Source organism: Lithobates pipiens, unplaced genomic scaffold (genome assembly GCF_037356315.1).
Source record: "Lithobates pipiens isolate NorthernLeopardFrog02 unplaced genomic scaffold, aLitPip1_a1.2 Scaffold_27, whole genome shotgun sequence".
NCBI lineage: Eukaryota > Metazoa > Chordata > Amphibia > Anura > Ranidae > Lithobates > Lithobates pipiens.
The window spans coordinates 68,670,336-68,691,543 of record NW_027507788.1 but is presented as its reverse complement, the minus strand read 5'-3'; the positions used below and the strand labels follow the sequence as shown (position 1 = coordinate 68,691,543).

The 21,208-nt window shown below is 42.2% G+C and overlaps 1 protein-coding gene across 1 annotated transcript in view; it reads right to left on the bottom strand.

Moving 5' to 3' along the window:
* The window catches only part of CNOT3 (CCR4-NOT transcription complex subunit 3), a 292,476-nt gene that overhangs the window by 70,649 nt on the left and 200,619 nt on the right, over window positions 1-21,208 (bottom strand). Inside the window, exon 9 of the mRNA XM_077457069.1 lies at window positions 4,532-4,664. Within this exon, the coding sequence (XP_077313195.1) occupies window positions 4,532-4,664 (133 nt within the window). The remainder of the gene's footprint in view (window positions 1-4,531; window positions 4,665-21,208) is intronic.

Below are 21,208 nucleotides of genomic sequence, written 5' to 3'. Positions count from 1 at the left end.
GTGCTTTTTTCAGCCGCTGCATATTTGTAAAGGGTCAGGACTTAACGCAAAACTGTGCTTTTTTGGTTCAATATACTTCAATTGAAAAGCTGCAGAAAAAAATGTAATGCGTTTTTGCAGCAATTTGTGTTTTTTTTAATCTGCCCAAAAAAAAATGCAAAAAATGCAAATTACAGTAAAATCATGTGCGCAAAAATCAAAAACGCACAGCAAAAAGCACTGCAGAAACAGATCAAAAGCAAAAACTGCATAGGTGTGTACTGAGTTTTATGCTGGCCTCACGGATCAATTTTCAGGTGAGAATATTCACATGAAAAATCTTTGTACATTCACTGAAAGAATTTTGTTTGAAATTTTCACTTCATTTCTGAACATAGACATACACTGTCTGCAAATTCCTTTGACCGAAAAGTTTTCTATTATTTCTAAATTTTCCTGTCACTGTGGTTGAAAATGAACGTCAATTTGACCCACCTTTTTTTTTTTAAGGTTATTTACCGATTAATCGAAACAATAATCGGCCAGATAATCGATTATGAAAATAATTGTTAGTTGCAGCCCTAGCCCAAAGTGTCAATATTTTGGCGTGGCCACCATTATTTTCCAGCGCTGCCTTAACCTTCTTGGGCATGGAGCTCACCAGAGCTTTAAAGATTGCCACTGGAGCCCTCTTCCACTCCTCCATGACAAAATCATGAATCTGGTGGATGTTAGAGACCTTGTGCTCCTTCACCTTCCATTTGAGGATGCACCACAGATGCTCAATAGAGTTTAGGTCCGGAGACATGCTTGGCCAGTCCATTACCTTTACCCTCAGCTTCTTTAGCAAGGCAGTGGTTGCCTGTTGGAATACAGTCCTGCGGCCCAGTCTCCGAAGTAAGGGGATCGAGCTCTGCTTTAGTATGTTCAAAGCACGTTGGCATTCATGGTTCCCTCAATGAACTGTAGCTTCACAGTTCCGGCAGCACTCATACAGCCCCAGCCCATGAAAATCCCACCAGCATGCCTCACTGTAGGCAAGACACACTTCTCTTTGTACTCCTCATCTGGTTGCCACCACACATGCTTGACACCATCTGAACCAAATAATTATCTTAGTCTTAGACCACAGAATACGATTTCAGTAATCCATGTCCTTAGTGTGCTTGTCTTCAGCAAACTGTTTGCAGGCTTTCTTGTGCATCATCTTTAGAAGAGGCTTCCTTCTGGGACGACAGTCATGCAGACCAATTTGATGCAGTATGCGGAGTATGGTCTGATCACCGACAGGCCAACCCCCCCACCCCTTCTACCTCTGCAGCAATGCTTGGCAGCACTCATACAACTATTTCCCAAAGACAACCTCTGGATATGACGCCGAGTATGTGCACTCAACTTCTTTGGCAAGGCCTGTTCTGAGTGGAACCTGTCAAACTGCTGTATGGTCTTGGCCACCCTGCTACAGCCAAGTTTCAGGGTCTTGGCAATTTTCTTGCCTAGGTCATCTTTATGTAGAGCAACAATTATTTTTTTTCAGATGCTCAGAGAGTTCTTTGCCATGAGGTGCCATGTTGAACTTCCAGTCACCAGTATGAGAGAGAGAGCAATAACATAAAATGTAACACACCTGCTCCCCATTGGCACCAGGGACCTTGTAACACTAACGAGTCACATGACTTCTGGGGAGGGAAAATGGCTAATTGGGCCCAATTTGGACATTTTCACTTAGGGGTGTACTCAATTTTGTTGCCAGTGGTTTAGACAATTAATGGTTGTGTGTTGCATTATTTTGAGGGGACAGCAAAGTGTAATTTCTTCAGTGTTGTCACATGAAAAGATAATAAAGATATAACATGTTTACAAATATTTGATTTTTGAGAGATACTGTAACACAAACATCTGCAGAAAATGACTCCCTTGACACAAAGGAAGTTGAGGCTTGAGTTTCTAAAACCATGGAAATAACAGGACCTTGCCTGCCTCTGCCTACCCTCCAATTTTTTTCAATACCTCCACTTACTGGGTGGTGTTGTAGGCAGTTTGGATACTCACCCAGCCATTGGATCTGGCGTTGCTCTGCTGACATCCTTCTGTTAAACACAGTATGCTCTATTGTGACATCATCAAGAGGCTCGCCAGCTCTTCTGGGTTTAGCATCGAAACCTGAAGAGCCGGCGAGCATCGTGATGATGCACAGCCAGGCCTGCCCCCTACATGGTTTTCTGAAAAACTAAAAAATTTCAAAAAGGAGGATTGGGGTGGGTGGGTGCTTCACATGGAGGGTGAAGATCCGCTTTAAGAACTAATCTCTGACTCTTTGGGGAGCTATTGCAGGAAAAACTCTACAGGGGATACTCCTCAATGATCGGAAGATTTGGAATCTCACCACAACCCCCCACCTCTCTGCCTGCACAAGCTTTGTTGAGAATCAGTAGGCCTGCTGTGCCAAAGTAGGAATGGCCACCCAGCTGAGAGGGGTGTAGGGCACAAGCAGCGACACCTCAGTGGCAGTCATCTCGTAAGCAAATGTCCCCAAATACTTGTGCCCTGTCCAAGTTGGTGTACATTGTGGTTGAATAGTTCCAATTGCAGGCTGTTCTGAGCTGTGTCTATGGCAGACATGTGCGATGATCGCTTAGCAGACCAATGCAGCTGGGGAACATATAGGGAATGCTGCCACCTAATCCACTAGTACAGACACTTACCAGTTCAAGCTTCATGGCCAGTAAGCCCAATCTATATCCTTCACGCCCTTCAAGGACTTGATTTCTTCTACATGGATTCACTCCCCTAAACCTGTAAAGCACCCAGCCAACTATGTCACCTTGTATGCTGTAAACTGGAGATCACTGCCTGCAGGATACAGCACCGACAAGCAGCAGTACAGGCCATCCCTACACTTGCAATGGGGGGTTAGTGTACAGTCACTCTTGGCTTTATGGCTGAAGAGACTGTTCCAGATGAAGCTATTCACTGCCCCATAAGGGGTGTCCACAACAAGCCTCAAGGGCAGGACAAGAAGAGATCTTCAGAGAGAAATCATCCATCACCTTAGGAGACTAGCTAAAATTGAGGCTTAGGCGAGGAGGGATTCCAACATCTTTGTCCAATATCCATGCATCTGAGGATGGCCGTATAACCCAAGTAGTTAAGACTATGAAGTCCTCTGTATATTGTGATGTATGATTAAGAAAAGGAATCTTGATAAAAAGTAGTTTGTTTGTCTCAGAAGAGACGACATCTGTTCTTTTAGGACACTAGCAAAAACTGAAGTATCAGGGGAGTGGAAGGGGTTTGCCTGTGGCCAATCTCCTGAATGAAGCAGTAAAACCCAATGTACCCCAATGAATCTTGCATCCCTTAATGCATGATTAACTGCTTCAGCACCGGAAGATTTTATCCCCTTCCTGACCAGAGCACTTTTTGCAATTCGGCACTGCGGCGATGTAACTGACAATTGCACGGTCGTGCTGCGTTGCACCCAATCAAAATTTACATCCTTTTTTCTCACAAATAGAGCTTTCTTTTGGTCATATTTGATTGCCTCTGCGGTTTTTATTTTTTGTGCTATAAACAAAAAAAATCGACAATTTAAAAAAAAAAAAATTCAATATTTTTTACTATAATAAATACCCCCCCCCCCCCAAAAAAAAAAAATATATATATATATATATATATATATATATATATATATATAAAAATGTTTTTCCTCAGTTTAGGCCGATATGTAATCTACTACATAGTTTTGTAGAATCGCAACAAGCGTATATTGATTGGTTTGCACAAAAGTTATAGCATCTACAAAATAGGGGATAGCTTTATGGCATTTTTATTATAATTTTTTTTCTTTACTAGTAATGGGGGCGATATGCGATTTTTATCAGCACTGCAACATTATGGCAGACACGTCAGACAATTCTGACACATTTTTGGGACCACGGACAGTAATACAGCAAGCAATGCTATGAAAATGCATTGATTACTGTAAAAATGTCACTGGCAGTGAAGGGGTTAACATTAGGGAGCGATCAAGGGGTTAATGTGTTCCCTATTGTGTGTTCTAACTGAAGGGGGCGGGCGCTGTGCAGGGGAGGTGACAGATTGCTGTTCATACTCTGAACATACGATCTGTCTGTTCTCTCCTCAGAGGACTGGAAACTGTGTGTATATATATACACACCAAGAACCTGGTTCTCCGTGTGCCCCGAGCGATCGCGGGAGCCTGGCAGTGATTGCAACTGCCGGCCACTTGCATTGGTTCCGTGGGCGAGCAGGCGCCCCCCTAGTGGCCCAAATCTGTTACTGACGTAACATAACGGCGATTCGCGCAGCCGAGCCATGTTGCCACAGTACAACTGCGGCGGCTGGTCGGCAAACGGTTAAGAAGTCAGAGCTCACAGTAAATTTGCTTGATACGGGTTAGTGAACACCGTTTTACTAAATACCCACTAGTGGTGCAGATATTACGTGACAATATAATGCTTACAAAAAAAATAAAAATAAAGTCATTTATTGCAATCATTCAGTCATTTAAACCTGTGGATTATCATACCTCCAGGTAATAGAAGATAAAGAAAAGAGTTTCTGTAGAAAGTCTCTGGTAGAATTCCACTGTGTCTGAATGAGGTGGAGGCATCTGGTGGTGATACTGAGGTGTTGGACATGGATTCCGTGGGAGGTACTGCCTGGTAAAGATAGCAAAACTGTTTCAATACAAGTGAAGATAAGTGTGAACTATTTTTCCACAGTTAAAATTCTTTCAAATACACAATGACAATCTGGTGTTGCCCAGCCAACAATCTGCCTACATTCCTGATCATTTCAGCCTTCTGAAGTTCGGGAATTAGAAAACAGGCAATTTATACTTTGGAAGTAATTTTTCAGGAAAGGTAAAAGGAAAAAAAAGGTAAAAAAAAAAACACAACCCCCCCCCCCCCACACACACACACACACACACACACACACAAACACACACAAACGGTACCTTTACTGTGCCCATTCAGAGTTTCTTGAAAGTCCCTAGAACCTCCAATTGATACTCCTCACCTATAATTTTCTCTGTTGTGTTGAAATTGTGGATCTAAACTTTACTTTCTATCAGGGTACACTAAAAATTAGTGAACTGCTTCCCTTCCTCCACAGAATAATGATAAGGCCTAGCAATTTGCTGCTCAGGCCCAAGCAAAGCATCTTTGGAGGAAGTGGAAAAGGTCACATTGTTGAACCATACCAACAAACTCCAGGTTTTTCAATTGATTCTGAAATAGAAAAACTTGTGGGAAAGTGCTCTAGGATTGATTTTAACTTATGAGTTTTGTACCTTACACATGGTGAAGATTAAAAATCTGTCTATTTTCAGAGTCTGTTAAATACTGCAATGTGCATTCTTCTTCCCCTTTGGCATTATGAAGAGCACCTCTAGCACAGCACATTTAAGGAACATATGCACGTCTAAAAAACATGTTTAGACTAGCTACAGACCTTAAAAATCTGGTTTCAAACATTTAAGTCAAAGATGCAATACAAATATGGAAATCCTTATCAGGCAGTATGCACGATAGTGACCATTATCTGGATTATTGAAAAGGAGCTATCTAAATAAATCTGCTATGAAGGTGTACCACATCCCCAGAAAAATATAGGAATGGAGAAACCCCCTAGGTGTGGGACTTTATAGGTACTACCATATCCACATAAGTAGAAAAATATATAATTAAACAAAGAAAAAATACATAGTTACAATATCAGAAAAACACAAAAATGGTCAAGGATGCTTAACAATGTACAAAAGGTCATGGATAGGTATAATGGAGTAACCCAAACCCAACAACGTTTCAGAGATGAGTTGTATTCTCCTTCATCAGGGTTTTTTTTTTTGCAGGTAACACCATATCTAAAAGATTTGAATAAAGGAATCAGCCAAAAAATAACAACAAGGACTTTTGTAATACCATTAGATAGTACAACATATATACTTACATCCTAATCACTAGAAAAGTACATATAAGCATCCAGAACTATTTTAAAATAAATGCGGAAGAGACATCATGACGCAGGGCCTAATATAAATCCCATCCAGGCAAGTATTCTTAGAGAGTATATAAATAGTGAACAAAAAAGGGAAAATGGGGGGGGTAGGGGGAATCTTAATGAAATCCCCCACTCAATCACCTATCCTATCAGCCACACTGCAGTCCAAAATAGACCAACAGGGGGCCAATATGTATACTGGGGCCCAAAAAGCTGGAGAATCTGCAAGGGAAAAAACAAAAGGACACTACGAATAGAAAAATGTATTCATTATTAATGACTGTATATAGAGGGGTGCATATCATATCATATAAAAATGCAGCCTCACCATAGTCAAATAGTGATGTCACTTACAGGCCACTAATGCAATGGAGAGGGACACATCAGAGGCCCCAGGGTCCCATAAATTTACACCCACTGGCAGGTAAAAAACAGAAGAGAAAGATGTATGTATATTGAATCCTAAAAGGGGAGTACAGTAAAGCAAATAGTATAGCCGGATGTATATCCATACAGCATAACATGTCCAGATTGAATAAGAAATTCATCCATCCCAAAGGACATTAATGTTGACTAAACAAACATAGTGAAATACCTGCACAGTCTGGGTTCAAAGCATGGCCCCAACGAGTATGCCAAAATCCATCTCCAAGCCCTGCCTAACCTGTACTGAAGCAGCACTTAAATAGTAAGCCTAGCACAGCTGATTGGTCAAAAAAGCTTTGAGGGCTAACTGACCCCCTGGCCTGAATGAGGCCGTTTGCTTTAGACCATTTTTGGAGGGGTTCAATTCGGGAGGAATGGAGAAATAACTGGGGTCTGTTTGTGCGAATATGCTTGTTTTCATCTGATCTAGTGTAATATGAGCAATTTCTATCTCTTGCTCATTGGGCTTTCTGCATGTATATATAGTTTCCTGATCTCTTAAATTACACCCATGTTATAAGGCAATTATTTATTTCTCTTCCTTTCAGTGTCTCTCTGGCTTGCCATTTCTTTGCCCGATGCGGTGGAGACACTGACGCGGGGTTCTCCCTTATTCCTTCCTCCATAGACCATGTATACAGCTTTGACTAAATTTTAGTTTCATTTACAGCCATTTAATTTTTCATACATTCTCTCCTGTCCTTATGTGTGCCCAGCGTGGGGAGACAGTCCCCATTTGGGGCGTACAGTTAGGCGGGACTTTTCACCTTTAACACCTGGTGTTATTCCCTCCACTGGCTTTCATGGCTATTTTGGCCGAGACTCCCCGCGCCGGTGGGATGGCCCTGCGTCGAGCCCCTCCGCTGATGCACAGCTGATCGGCGTTTTTGACCGATCAGCTGTGCTAGGCTTACTATCAAAGTGCTGCTTCAGTACAGGTTAGGCAGGGCTTGGAGACGGATGCCGATTTTGGCATATTCGTTGGGGCCATGCTTTGAACCCAGACTGTGCAGGTATTTCATTATGTTTGTTTAGTCAAAATTAATGTCCTTTGGGATGGATGGATTTCTCATTCAATCTGGACATGTTATGCTGTATGGATATACATCCGACTATACTATTTGCTTTACTGTACTCCCCTTTTGGGATTCAATATACATACATCTTTCTCTTTCGTTTTTTACCTACCAGTGAGTGTAAATGTATGGGACCCTGGGGCCTCTTATGTGTCCCTCTCCATTGCATTAGTGGCCTGTAAGTGACATCACTATTTGACTAAGGCGAGGCTGCATTTTTATATATGATATGATATGCACCCCTCTATATACAGAGATTAATAATAAATAAATTTTTATATTCGTAATGTCCTTTTGTTTTCCCCTTGCAGATTCTCCAGCTTTTTGGGCCCCAGTATACATATTGGCCCCCTGTTGGTCTGATATTTTGGACTGCAGTGTGGCTGATAGGACAGGTGATTGAGTGGGGGGGGGGGATTTCATTATCATTCCCCCGACCCCCCCAATTTTCCCTTTTTTGTTCACTATTTATATACGCTCTAAGAATACTTGGCTGGATGGGATTCATATTGGGCCCTGCGTCATGTCGTCTCTTCCGCATTTATTTTAAAATTGTTCTGGATGCTTATATGTACTTTTCTAGTGGATTAGGATGTAAGTATATGTTTTGTACTATCTAATGGTATTACAACAGTCCTTGTTATGATTTTTTGGCTGATTCCTTTATTCAAATCTTTTAGATATGGTGTTACAAAGAGTTGCAAAAAAAAACCCTGATGAAGGAGAATACAACTCATCTCTGAAACGTTGTTGGGTTTGGGTTACTCCATTATACCTATCCATGACGTTTTGTACATTGTTATGCATCCGTGACCATTTGTGTTTTTCTGATATTGTAAGTATGTATTTTTTCTTTGTATAATACATTTTCTATGTTTCTATTTATGTGGCTATGGTAGTACCTATAAAGTCCCACACCTAGGGGGTTTCTCCATTCCTATATTATCTGGATTATTGGTACACCAAGGAGTTGTCCCTGGTCTTTCGAGAGTAAACAGCAATTGGGCCGATTGACTATCCCTTACTCATATATAAAGAAAGCTCAGACAGGGGCTGTCTGGCAGGGTATGGTGAGGCCTACAAACCTATATTAAAAAAACAAAAATAATAAATAAAATAAAACTGTTGGAAGAACCACTTGCAAATGCTTCCAGTTTTAAAAAAAAAAACCAAAAAAAATAAAATACATAGAAAAAAGTATGAACAAGAGACCAGGTATCAGACTTACAGATATAACAGGCCTGAGCCCTCACTGCCCTAGCATAGTGAACCTTATCCTATAACCCATATACAGTGCATCTGGTAAAGGATTAACAGCGCTTCACTTTTTCCACATTTTTGTTATGTTAAAGCCTTATTCCAAAATGGATTAAATTCATTATTTTCCTCAAAATTCTACAAATACCCCATAATGACAACATGAAAGAAGTTTGTTTGAAATCTGCAAATTTACTAAAAATAACGAAAAAATACCATTCACATAAGTATTCACAGCCTTTAATGAAAGGAAAGTCTGGATGGCTACATACCAAACTGAGATCCAAATGCCTTTATTCACATAAACCTATTAAGAACATGCAGCACACTACATGTACAAGGGAGGCACGACTTACATGTTTCGCACACAAATTGTGCTTTATCAATTATTTTTATTCACAGCCTTTGCTCAACACTTTTTTGAAGCCCCTTTGGCTCCAATTACAGCCTCAAGTCTTTTTGGATATAATGCTACAAGCTTGGCACACCTATTTTTGGGCAGTTTATCCTATTCTCCTTCGCAGGAACTCACAAGCTCCATCAGGTTGGATGGGGAGCGTCGGGCACAGTTATTTTCAGATCTCTCCAAAGATGTTAAATCTGGTTCAAGTCTGGGTCCCTCAAGGACATTCAGAGTTGTCCCGTAGCCACTCCTTTGTTTTTGTTTTTTGGCTGTGTGCTTAGGGTCGTTATCCTGTTGGCAGATGAACCTTCAGCCCAGTCTGAGGTTCAGAGCGCTCTGGAGCAGGTTTTCATTAAGGAGGTCTCTGTACATAGCTGCATTTAGCTTTCCATCGATCCTAAATAGTCTCCCAGTTACTGCGACTGAAAAACGGTATTAGCCAGATGATGAACGATGCCTGGTTTCCTCCAGAAATGATGCTTGCCATTCAGGCCAAAGAGTTCAATCTTGGTTTCATCAGACTAGAGAATTGGGTTTCTCATGATCTTGGCAAACTTCAGGCAGACCGTCATGTGCTTTTTACTGAGGAGTGGCTTTTGTCTGGCCACTTTACAATACAGGCCTGATTGGTGGAGTGCTGCAGATATGGTTGTTCTTCTGGAAGGTTCTCCTCGCTCCACAGGGAAACGCTGGAGCTCTGTCAGTGACCGATCTATTCATCGTCGCTTCCATGGCTAAAGGTCCCGATAGCTCAGTTTGGCTGGGCGGCCTTCTCTAGGAAGAGTCCTGGTAGTTCCAAACTTCTTCCATGTACGGATGATGGGACCTTTAATGATGCATACATTTTTATGTACCCTTCCCCAGATCTTTGCCTCCATACAATCCTGTCTATGAAGTCTACAGACAATTCCTTGGACTTCATGGCTTGGTTTGTGCTCTAACAAGCACTGTTAACTGTGGGATCTTATATAGACAGGTGTGCGACTTTCCAAATTAACTGAATTTTCCACAGGTGGACGCCAATCAAGTTGTAGAAACATCTCAAGGATGATCAGTGGAAACAGGATGCACCTGAGCTCAATTTTGCGTTTCATGGCAAAGGCTGTGAATATTTATGTGCGTGATTTATTTTGTTCTTTATTTTTTTTTAAATTGCAAAGATTTCAAACAAACGTCTTTCACGTTGTCATTATGGGGTATCGTTTGTGTTTGTAGAATTGAGGAAAATAATTTAATCCATTTTGGAATAAGGCTGTAACATAACAAAATGTGGAAAAAGTGAAGTGCTTTGAATACTTTCCAGATGCACTAACTTTCATGACAACAAACAATGGAGAAAAATCTTCTTGGGCACCATGCAAAATTTCACCTAAAGCTAAAACAGTTACTTCATTCAATAAAAGTAAGAGATCATGGTGGGCAACATATCAAGGTTACGGCCTCCAAATAACCTTGTTCTAAAAGACTATAAAAAGGTTTCTTACATGCCACGTTTCCCATTTATATAACAAAGTAACACGGGCCCAGCAACAATAAGGAACTGTGTGCAGTTTAAAGAGCTGACTGTAAAACCTTATGTCTAAAGATGGCATCAGAACAGAGGGAAGACCCTTCTTGGTAGAACATCTAGAACTTGTTGAATAAAGGCCAGGTCACAGCCCTACCTGGGAAACAGATGTTGAAATGCCCAAGAAGTATTCATTGCCCTGGTGGAGTGTACTGTGATAGTAAAGGGAGGGGGATCCATTCCTTGAGACCATAAAGGATGATCTAATGGCTCTTCCAAGAAATGGTGGAATTAGATATTGGAGCACACTTTCTGGGCCCATCTGAATGACGAAGTGCATCTATTTTCCATATGCAAAGGTAGAGGTGAATGTCATGTAGCCACTGCAAACAGTGAAATTCCTACCAGTATATCCATAACTTAAAAGTATAGTACAGGTCACAGGCAACTTATTCATATACACTCTTTTTAAGGTTTGTACCTTTAGGTGGACACTGGCAAGCATGTGAGGTCTTGCTGCTCTGGGACATCTCCCCTATAAACCTATTTCACTCCATGAGTTCTCAGTTTTGTAGCAAGCAATATAGAATAACACAAAAGCCTGAAATAAAAAATAAACGATCTCGGCTTTCCAGCCGCGGCGGCGCTGTTTTTGTTTGAACGCAGAGGCCAGGCGTGACATCATAACATCGCGCCCCGACCTCTGCACGATCATAGACACTCCTTTAACCATCTGGTCCACCGGAAATATCTATGGTCACCATCTAGGGTCAGCGGATCCTGTCTCTGTGTCACTGATGGAAGCGGTGAGTCGGTAGAAGTATCAGAGGGCGGCATCCCTTCTCGCCGCCCATAAGTAAGATCAAGCAGCAAAACAGCTGCTATGATCAGTCTTATGGTATAGGGAATCGCCGGCTGAACAAGACAATATCTGAATGATGCCTGTAGCTGCAGGCATCATTCAGATATTTGAATTAAGGTATCCCTGCGCTGTCGTCAAGGGCCTAAACTATTTATAAGGGTAGGTTGCAGCAAACTACCGACAGGGGTATGAACCCTAACCCCCAGATAGTAAATTAAAAATCAAACAGATGGTGTTGCGCTACCTGAACTAAATATAATTAGAGTGCCTTATACTAGAAAAATAAATTCTATCTAAAAACCAGCTACCCTATCTTAAATGCAAATTAAGGTGCCTAGTGCTTTGTTGATAATATTAAATGGGTGACATATTTATAACAGCAAGAAAAAAAAAATTTTTTTTTTTATCTTGCTCCACCAAGTTAGTCCAAAAAACAAAGAGTATCCAATGTGTTATAAAACAAATTCCAGAAATCATGTGTTATATATAAACATAAATAACTTCAAGTAGAAGGAAAAAATATTCCATAAAGTGAAAAATATCTTATATTAAGACGTGCAATTCATAGTGTATACTTAAACACAGAAAGTTTGTAAAATACAATCTTTAGTGAAATTAAATAAGGTGACCAGTGATTGTTAGTTCCGTAATCTTCTTAATAATAAAAAAATATATATATAAGTAAATAAAACAGTCTATATGTGAACTGGAATAAAGTGCTCAGTGACTTATTCAGTGCTTCTCAAAAAACAGGTGCCAGCAATCGTGTTTTGTGATTCCTGTGTCTCCAGTATACACGGCACACCAGGTAGAATGGCCCCTTACCTTACTGCTGTAAAGTAAACAGCAAATCAAGCAGCCAAAAAAAGGGGTCCAGGGATTCTATCCCAATTCCTAGCCGATGGATATTGGCCCCCTCAATTAGGTTTTTTCCTCAGACAGTTTCCATATGAATCTTTGACTTCAATGTAACTCCCAGAGGTCTCATAGGAAAGAAAGAGGTATACTCCGATGGTGAAGTACGTTCGTAAATTTTATTGTAAAGATATATAAAAAGAGGTACTCACAAACATGTAGTAAAATGCAGCTTAAAAACGGACGAGCGTTCCGCTCGTGTTTGCGAACGTCACTTCCGGTATCCTTGTTCCGACGCGTATCGTCACTAGTCACGTGACCTTCCTGATGAAGTCACGTGACTAGTGACGATACGCGTCGGAACAAGGATACCGGAAGTGACGTTCGCAAACACGAGCGGAACGCTCGTCCGTTTTTTACTACGCTTACCGTATTTTACTACATGTTTGTGAGTACCTCTTTTTATATATCTTTACAATAAAATTTACGAACGTACTTCACCATCGGAGTATACCTCTTTCTTTCCTATGAGACCTCTGGGAGTTACATTGAAGTCAAAGATTCATATGGAAACTGTCTGAGGAAAAAACCTAATTGAGGGGGCCAATATCCATCGGCTAGGAATTGGGATAGAATCCCTGGACCCCTTTTTTTGGCTGCTTGATTTGCTGTTTACCTTACAGCAGTAAGGTAAGGGGCCATTCTACCTGGTGTGCCGTGTATACTGGAGACACAGGAATCACAAAACACGATTGCTGGCACCTGTTTTTTGAGAAGCACTGAATAAGTCACTGAGCACTTTATTCCAGTTCACATATAGACTGTTTTATTTACTTATATATATTTTTTTATTATTAAGAAGATTACGGAACTAACAATCACTGGTCACCTTATTTAATTTCACTAAAGATTGTATTTTACAAACTTTCTGTGTTTAAGTATACACTATGAATTGCACGTCTTAATATAAGATATTTTTCACTTTATGGAATATTTTTCCTTCTACTTGAAGTTATTTATGTTTATATATAACACATGATTTCTGGAATTTATGTTTTATAACACATTGGATACTCTTTGTTTTTTGGACTAACTTGGTGGAGCAAGATAAAAAAAATTTTTTTTTTTTTCTTGCTGTTATAAATATGTCACCCATTTAATATTATCAACAAAGCACTAGGCACCTTAATTTGCATTTAAGATAGGGTAGCTGGTTTTTAGATAGAATTTATTTTTCTAGTATAAGGCACTCTAATTATATTTAGTTCAGGTAGCGCAACACCATCATCATTCAGATATACCCCCGCAAAATCAAGGACGTCGTATGACGTACCTTGGGTGGGAAGAGGTTAAGGTTGGCTGTCTATCCAGTGTGTTACGATGACAGAATGCAAACCCCAGGCAGCTTTCACAAGTGGACAGACTCCGGTAACAGAGCTGCTGAACTGGAAACTTAACTTTGAAAAGCAGAGAAAGGAGAAGGATGAAAGAGGCTCCCAAATGAATTTTTTTTGAATGAGCCTCTTCCCTCAAAACAGTTGTGGCTTTGTTAACGCAAGGCATGGGAGGGTCTATAGCCTCTGTGGGGTAAGACCACTTAAACCCCTCCATATATGGGTAAAGGACCAGAAAACTTTATAGGAGGGAAAAGCCTTTTCTGGGCATTTCCAGTCCTTGCAAAGGAAAATTCACTTTTGGAACATGTTACGTTATGTTCCACCCATATTTAGGTTGGAACAGGTAACATGTTCTAGGTCCTGACGCCTCACCCCCCCCAGATTGTCAGCAGGTGGAGGTTCTTCTCCCTGTCACTTTTTGCGAACGTACGGGGCTCTGTTCACACAGCCACGCCAGTGTCCTGTGAGTGATTGACGAGTACCATCTTCCAACGCAGATGGCTTATAGTTCTGAATGTACTACTGATCACGGGTGAAATGCTTTACAGGCTCCTGCAGGAGATTGTGAACCACCCATAAATTTACAGTTCATTAAAAAATAAATGCTGCTTTTTCCACTGTCCGTAAATGTGCGGTAAAGGGCAACCACTGCCTGTCAAAAAAAATTGCAGTGGGCCAGCTTCATGGCACCTTTTCCTAAATGCAAACCTGAATGCAATCAAAGGAGGGGGAAGGGGAGTGGGAGCGCTAATGCAGGACTCAAATCGTAAGAAGTGGAGGATCAAAAGACAAAGGCCTGCCCTCAGTGCCCAGTAAGCAATTATAGATGGTCAGTGGGAATGCACTAATAACAGGTCAGGACACTGATGTAAGGGGGGGGGGGGGGGGGGTTGGGTGAATACGTCAAGGTAAGGGGGAGGGGGAACCTGCTAAAAAGGTCCCCCTTACCTTCATATATTCACTCTGCGGAAGGTGATCTGTGGTTACTGATGTAATCCCCCCTCCACAGCGCTCTCCTTTACACCACAGTGTTCCCTTTTACATCAGGGCCCACAGAGTTCTCTCTTGCACTGTAAAGAGGGACCTTGCAGACTCAATGTGAGGGGAAACTCTGATGTAAAAGGGAACCCCAAAGACTCTGATGTAGGGGGGAACCCTAGGAACTCTTGTATAAGGACGAAGTCTGTGGACTCTGATGTAAGTGGGGCATTCTGAATTAGGGGTGAGGACTCTTGGAACCCTGACGTATTGGGAAATACTGGGGACTTTGATATAAGGGGGGACTCCAGTGGGAACAAAGGGTTCATCCTGACTGCTGCACTCTATTTTCTTTTGCATGTTGCTTACTCCTGACCCCTGCACTCTATACATTATATAGTGATAACAAATATTCAGTGCAGATAAACAATAATAAAAAAAAAAATTAATATATATATATATATATATATATATGGTTGCTATCTGAACACTACAAGGATAATCCAAAAAACAAAAACTCCAAAACAAAATCCACGTAGGGCAACATAAAACACATACAATAAATGTCCATAGAAAATCAAATCAAAAAATGTCCATGAAAGAGAAAATAATGCTAAACTGAGATGAACAGCCTCCAAGTGTAAGGTGCCTGATGAGAGACGAGACAGTGATACGGTGAGTACAGCCCATCCACCACAGACACAGACAAGTGTTTGGACAGCTCAGCTGCATCAGGTTTCTCTGATCCTGCCATTTGTGGTTGTAGCAACAAATCAGTTCATATAAAAGTGACCAGCAGCCCCTTCTATGATCATCTATAGCTGGAGAGTGTGGCTATAACATCATTATCTGATTGTGGTCAGTCTTTACCCCATGGTGTGGGAAAATGCAAAGTGACCCTTTCGGGTTGAATCTATGAGGTGAGTGTGGTGGATGGGCTGTACTCAATTTGTCATCAGGCACCTTACACTTGGAGGCTGTTCATCTCAGTTTAGCATCATTTGCTCTCTCATGGATTTGGATTTTCTATGGACATTTATTTATTGTATGTGTTGCACTGAACGGATTCCGTTATTTATTATGTTACATAGCCCTGACCAAAGTGTTCATTGTTCCAAGAGTTGCTGGTTTTAACGAAGTTCTTCCTTAACCCCTTCATGACCATGCTATACCCGAAAGACAGCTACACTTTGCTGGGAGGCCATCATATTATTATTATACAGATTTCATATGATGTCCTCTTGTGCTCGTGCTGCCTGTGCGCCCCCTGCAGCACGCATCAGCAGTGATCTGTGATTGCTGCATCTTTTGGAAGCAGTTGATCAAAGATTGTGGTAAAGAGCCAATAAGCGTTGCTCTTTACAGCATGATCAACTATGTCCAATCACAACTGATCACAATGTAAACAAGATTTGCAGGTCATTGGCAATGCTGACTGCATGTGAAGAGAGCCGAAAACTGGCAAATCCACACTGAAACAGGACACTGATCCCCAACAGTGCTGCCTCATCAGCGCACATCAGTGAAGGAGAAAAATCACATGTTTACAAAATTACATAACAGGAACTAAGAGAATTTTAAATAATAAAAAAAATCATGCCCTCATTTAACTTGTGTATGAACCCAATAAGCTTGTGATAAACTCAAACACATATCATGAAATAAAATACAAAAGCTATAAAAAAAAAAAAGAGCTACCATTGATGCCTTGGCAGCATAACAAAAAACATGAATTATAATATATGACACAGTGGTGAAAGAAACAAAACAAATGGGGATAAGTGATACAAGTGTTAACAATATTTAAAACTTGGATGTTTAATGGAGAAAAAAACTTGCTCCAACATGTACCACTTAAGCGTAATCAGTCAGTGATACATAATCCACCATCATCACCTCTAGGTGAATTGCCCGCTCACCTTAGGTCACGCCTTTGTAAAAATGGTCTTTAGTATTTCTGAAAGGAACGCCGCTGTATCCTGGGTCCTCTATTATTCACATCCAGTGCGCCGAGAGCTGCTCCTCTAAAGTTGCTCAAAGCATAAAGGAGAAATTGGGCAACGTTGCTTAACCACTTTCAGACCGGACCATTTTGCTGGTCAATGACCAGAGGTCTTTTTACAATTTGGCACTGCGCTGCTTTAACTGGTAATTGCGCGGTCATGCAATGTTGTACCCAAACAAAATTTGCGTCCTTTTCTTCCCACAAATAGAGCTTTCTTTTGATGGTATTTGATTGCCTCTGCGATTTTTATTTTTTGCGATATAAACGTAAAAAGACCACAAATTTAGAAAAAAAATGATATTTTCTACTTTTTGTTATTAGAAAAATCCAATAAACTCAATTTTAGTCATACATTTAGGCCAAAATGTATTCAGCCACATGTCTTTGGTAAAAAAAAAGTCAATAATTGTATATTTATTGGTTTGCGCAAAAGTTGTCACATCTACAAACTAAGGTACGTTTTCTGGAATTTACGCAGCTTTTAGTTTACGACTGCCTATCTCATTTCTTGAGGTGCTAAAATGGCAGGGCAGTACAAACCCCCCCCAAATGACCCCATTTTGGAAAGTAGACCCCCTAAGGAAATTGATAAGAGGCATGTTGAGCCCATTGAATATTTTATTTTTTTGCCTCAAGCGATTGAATAATGACAAAAAAAAAATTATTTTTTTTTTTTTACACAAAGTTGTCACTAAATGATATATTGCTCACACATGCTATGGGTATATGTGAAATGACACCCCAAAATAAATTCTGCTGCTTCTCCTGAGTACGGGGATACCACATATGTGGGACTTTTTGGGAGCCTAGCCGCGTACGGGGCCCTGAAAACCAAGCACCGCCTTCCGGCTTTCTAAGGGCAGAAATTTTTGAGTTCACTTCTCACTACCTATTACAGTTTTGAAGGCCATAAAATGCCAAGATGGCACAAAACCCCCACAAATGACCCCATTTTAGAAAGTAGACACCCCAAGCTATTTGCTGAGAGGCATGTTGAGTCCATGGAATATTTTATATTTTGCCACAAGTTGCGGGAAAATTACAACCTTTTTTTTTTTTCCCACAAAGTTGTCACTAAATTATATATTGCTCACGCATGCCATGGGCATATGTGAAATGACACCCCAAAATAAATTCTGCTGCTTCTCCTGAGTACGGGGATACCACATATGTGGGACTTTTTGGGAGCCTAGCCGCGTACGGGGCCCCGAAAACCAAGCACCGCCTTCAGGCTTTCTAAGGGCGTTACAGTTTTGAAGGCCATAAAATGCCAAGATGGCACAAACCCCCCCCCCCCCAAATGACCCCATTTTGGAAAGTAGACACCCCTAAATTTAGGGGTACACTAGTGAGACTAGGTAATAAATGGCGGGTGCCCTGAAACTATAAAAAAATAACTAACCAACCAGCGTCACCTGTAACCGTTATATGGTGATCACTGGTGAAAGGGTTAACTAAGGGGGCAATCAGGGGGCTTTATGCGGTAGTATATGGGGGTCCCTGGCGCTATAAAAAGCTGCGGCGAACCTAAATACCTACCTAACTAGCGTCACCTGTGACACTAATACAGCGATCAGAAAAACGATCGCTTATTAGGCTGGGTTCACACTGGAGCGATGCGGGAACGCCACGAATCCGCGGCGGGTTCCCGCATCGCATGCCTCCCGGCGGCAGTTCACACTGCCCTTTGCGAACTGCTGGGAGTGTCAGTGAAATGTTAATGACACCCCCAGATCAGTTCGCATATCGCAGTGCGATCTGCAAACTTGGATCGCATGGTGTGAACACCCATGCGATCCGATTCTGCTGCAGACCAAAAAAAGGGTCCCATGCGAGTTTGCGGCGGGTGCGACGCGAATTCAGCCATACTATCTGTATGGCTGAACTCGAATCGCACAGAGATCGGATGTGATTTGCACTGCAGTGCGGTGCGAATCACATCCGTTCTCATAAACCGCTGCAATGTGAACCCAGCCTTAGTGACACTGGCGACGGGGGGTGATCACGGGGTTAAACCTTTATTGGGGGGGTTAGGGGGGTACTTTAGAACTAAAGGGGGCTAACCCTAACTGCCCTAACAGTTATTACAGTCACAAATGACACCCGCCGGGTGATCAGGGGGTTAAACCTTTATTAGGTAATAAATGGCGGGTGCCCTGAAACTATAAAAAAATAACTAACCAACCAGCGTCACCTGTAACAGTTATATGGTGATCACTGGTGAAAGGGTTAACTAGGGGGCAATCAGGGGGCTTTATGCGGTAGTATATGGGGGTCCCTGGCGCTATAAAAAGCTGCGGCGAACCTAAATACCTACCTGCCTAACTAGCGTCACCTGTGACACTAATACAGCGATCAGAAAAATGATCGCTTATTAGGCTGGGTTCACACTGGAGCGATGCGGGAACGCCACGAATCCGCGGCGGGTTCCCGCATCGCATGCCTCCCGGCGGCAGTTCACACTGCCCTATGCGAACTGCTGGGAGTGTCAGTGAAATGTTAATGACACCCCCAGATCAGTTCGCATATCGCAGTGCGATCTGCAAACTCGGATCGCATGGTGTGAACACCCATGCGATCCGATTCTGCTGCGGGCCAAAAAAAGGGTCCCGTGCGAATTTGCGGCGGGTGCGATGCGAATTCAGCCATACTATCTGTATGGCTGAACTCGAATCGCACAGAGATCGGATGTGATTTGCACTGCAGTGCGAATCACATTCGTTCTCATAAACCGCTGCAATGTGAACCCAGCCTTAGTGACACTGGCGACGGGGGGTGATCACGGGGTTAAACCTTTATTGGGGGCTTAGGGGGGCACATTAGAACTAAAGGGGGCTAACCCTAACTGCCCTAACAGTTATTACAGTCACAAATGACACTAATGCAAAAAAAAAAAAAAAAAAAAAATGACATTGGTGTCACTGTGACTGGGGGCAGGGGTAATTGGGGGGGTGATCGGGGGGGTGTGAGTGTGCCTGGCATGTTCTACTGTGTAGTGACGTGTTGGTGCAACTCACCGATCCTCTCTCCTCGGTGTCGGAACGAAAAATACCGACACGGAGGAGAGAATACATCACTTCCTCTCCTGTGTTTACATTACAGGAGAGGAAGTGATGTCACGAAGGATTTCTATTCGTCGGGAGCGATCGCGAGGGGGTGGCCATGAATGAATGGCCGCCCCCTCGTCCGGGATCGCTCCCGAACGAATACCGACCGCCGCAGGCACCGGGCGGGGGCCCGATCGGGCCCCCGACCCGCGGGAAGGCAAGGACGTACATGTACGTCCTTATGCCTGCCCGTGCCATTCTGTCGACGTACATCGTCGTGCGGCGGTCGGGAAGTGGTTAAAAATGCATTATCAAACAAAAAATGCACACTCACATAGTCATCTTGTGAATAGCTCGAAATACTATTATACCAAGAACTCGCCTCCTCACTGCTTCTTGTGGCTTTACGGAGATACGGGAAGGGACGTCACAGGCTGGGCATCGGGCTATGTGAGTGGGCATTTGTTTAATAAAAACGCATTTTCAAGCAATATTGCACGATCAATTTCTCCTTTATGCTTTGAGATTTTGTATTTTATTTCACGATATGTGTTTGAGTTCATAAGCTTATTGGAATCATACACAAGTTGAATGAGCGCACTATTTTTTTTTATTTATTTGATGTTGGTGTGAGATCACTAGTTCTTAGTGCAGCTGTTCTAGTCTCACATGTAGTATTACTTGCATAGCAGAAAAATGTTTCCCCTCCAAAAAAATTTTATGGCTCTTTTTAGTTTATTTAGCAAAAAATAAAAAACACAGTGGTGTTTAAAGCGGAGCTCCACCCTAAAGTGGAGCTTCTGCTCATTGGAACCTTCCCCCTGGTCCGACGCTACAATTGGCACCTTTCAGGGGGGTGCAGATACCTGTATAGTACAGGTATTTGCACCCACTTCCGGCATAGATATCCGCAGAATCTGCGGATATTTACGCCACTTCCTGCGGGTCCCCTGCTGTCTGCTGGGAAACACACGGATCCCAGAGACAGCGGGGACCATCCTTATTGCGCAGCGCGACTCGCGCATGCGGGAACGGGGGAAGTGTAGCCGCAAGGCTCCACTTCCTGATTCCCATACCCTAGATGGCGGCGGCAGCACCCAAGGAAATGGGGTGCTGCAGTTGTATTCAGTCACCAACTGGGAAAGCTGTACAAAATTCTCCAAATGGTGGAGAAGGCCTCAACAGTGATATAACTGTAGGCTGACATAGTTGACGATTGACACAGGGAGACAAATTTGCAGGAATCACAAAATTTGAGCTGTCCAATTCACAGACTGCAATCTTCAGCCAGAGTAGACACAGAAAGCAGATTGTGCAAGTGGTTTATTAGTGGTAACTGGGCCACCACTGTGCTTGGAGTCAGGCATGAAAATGTACCAGAAGAAG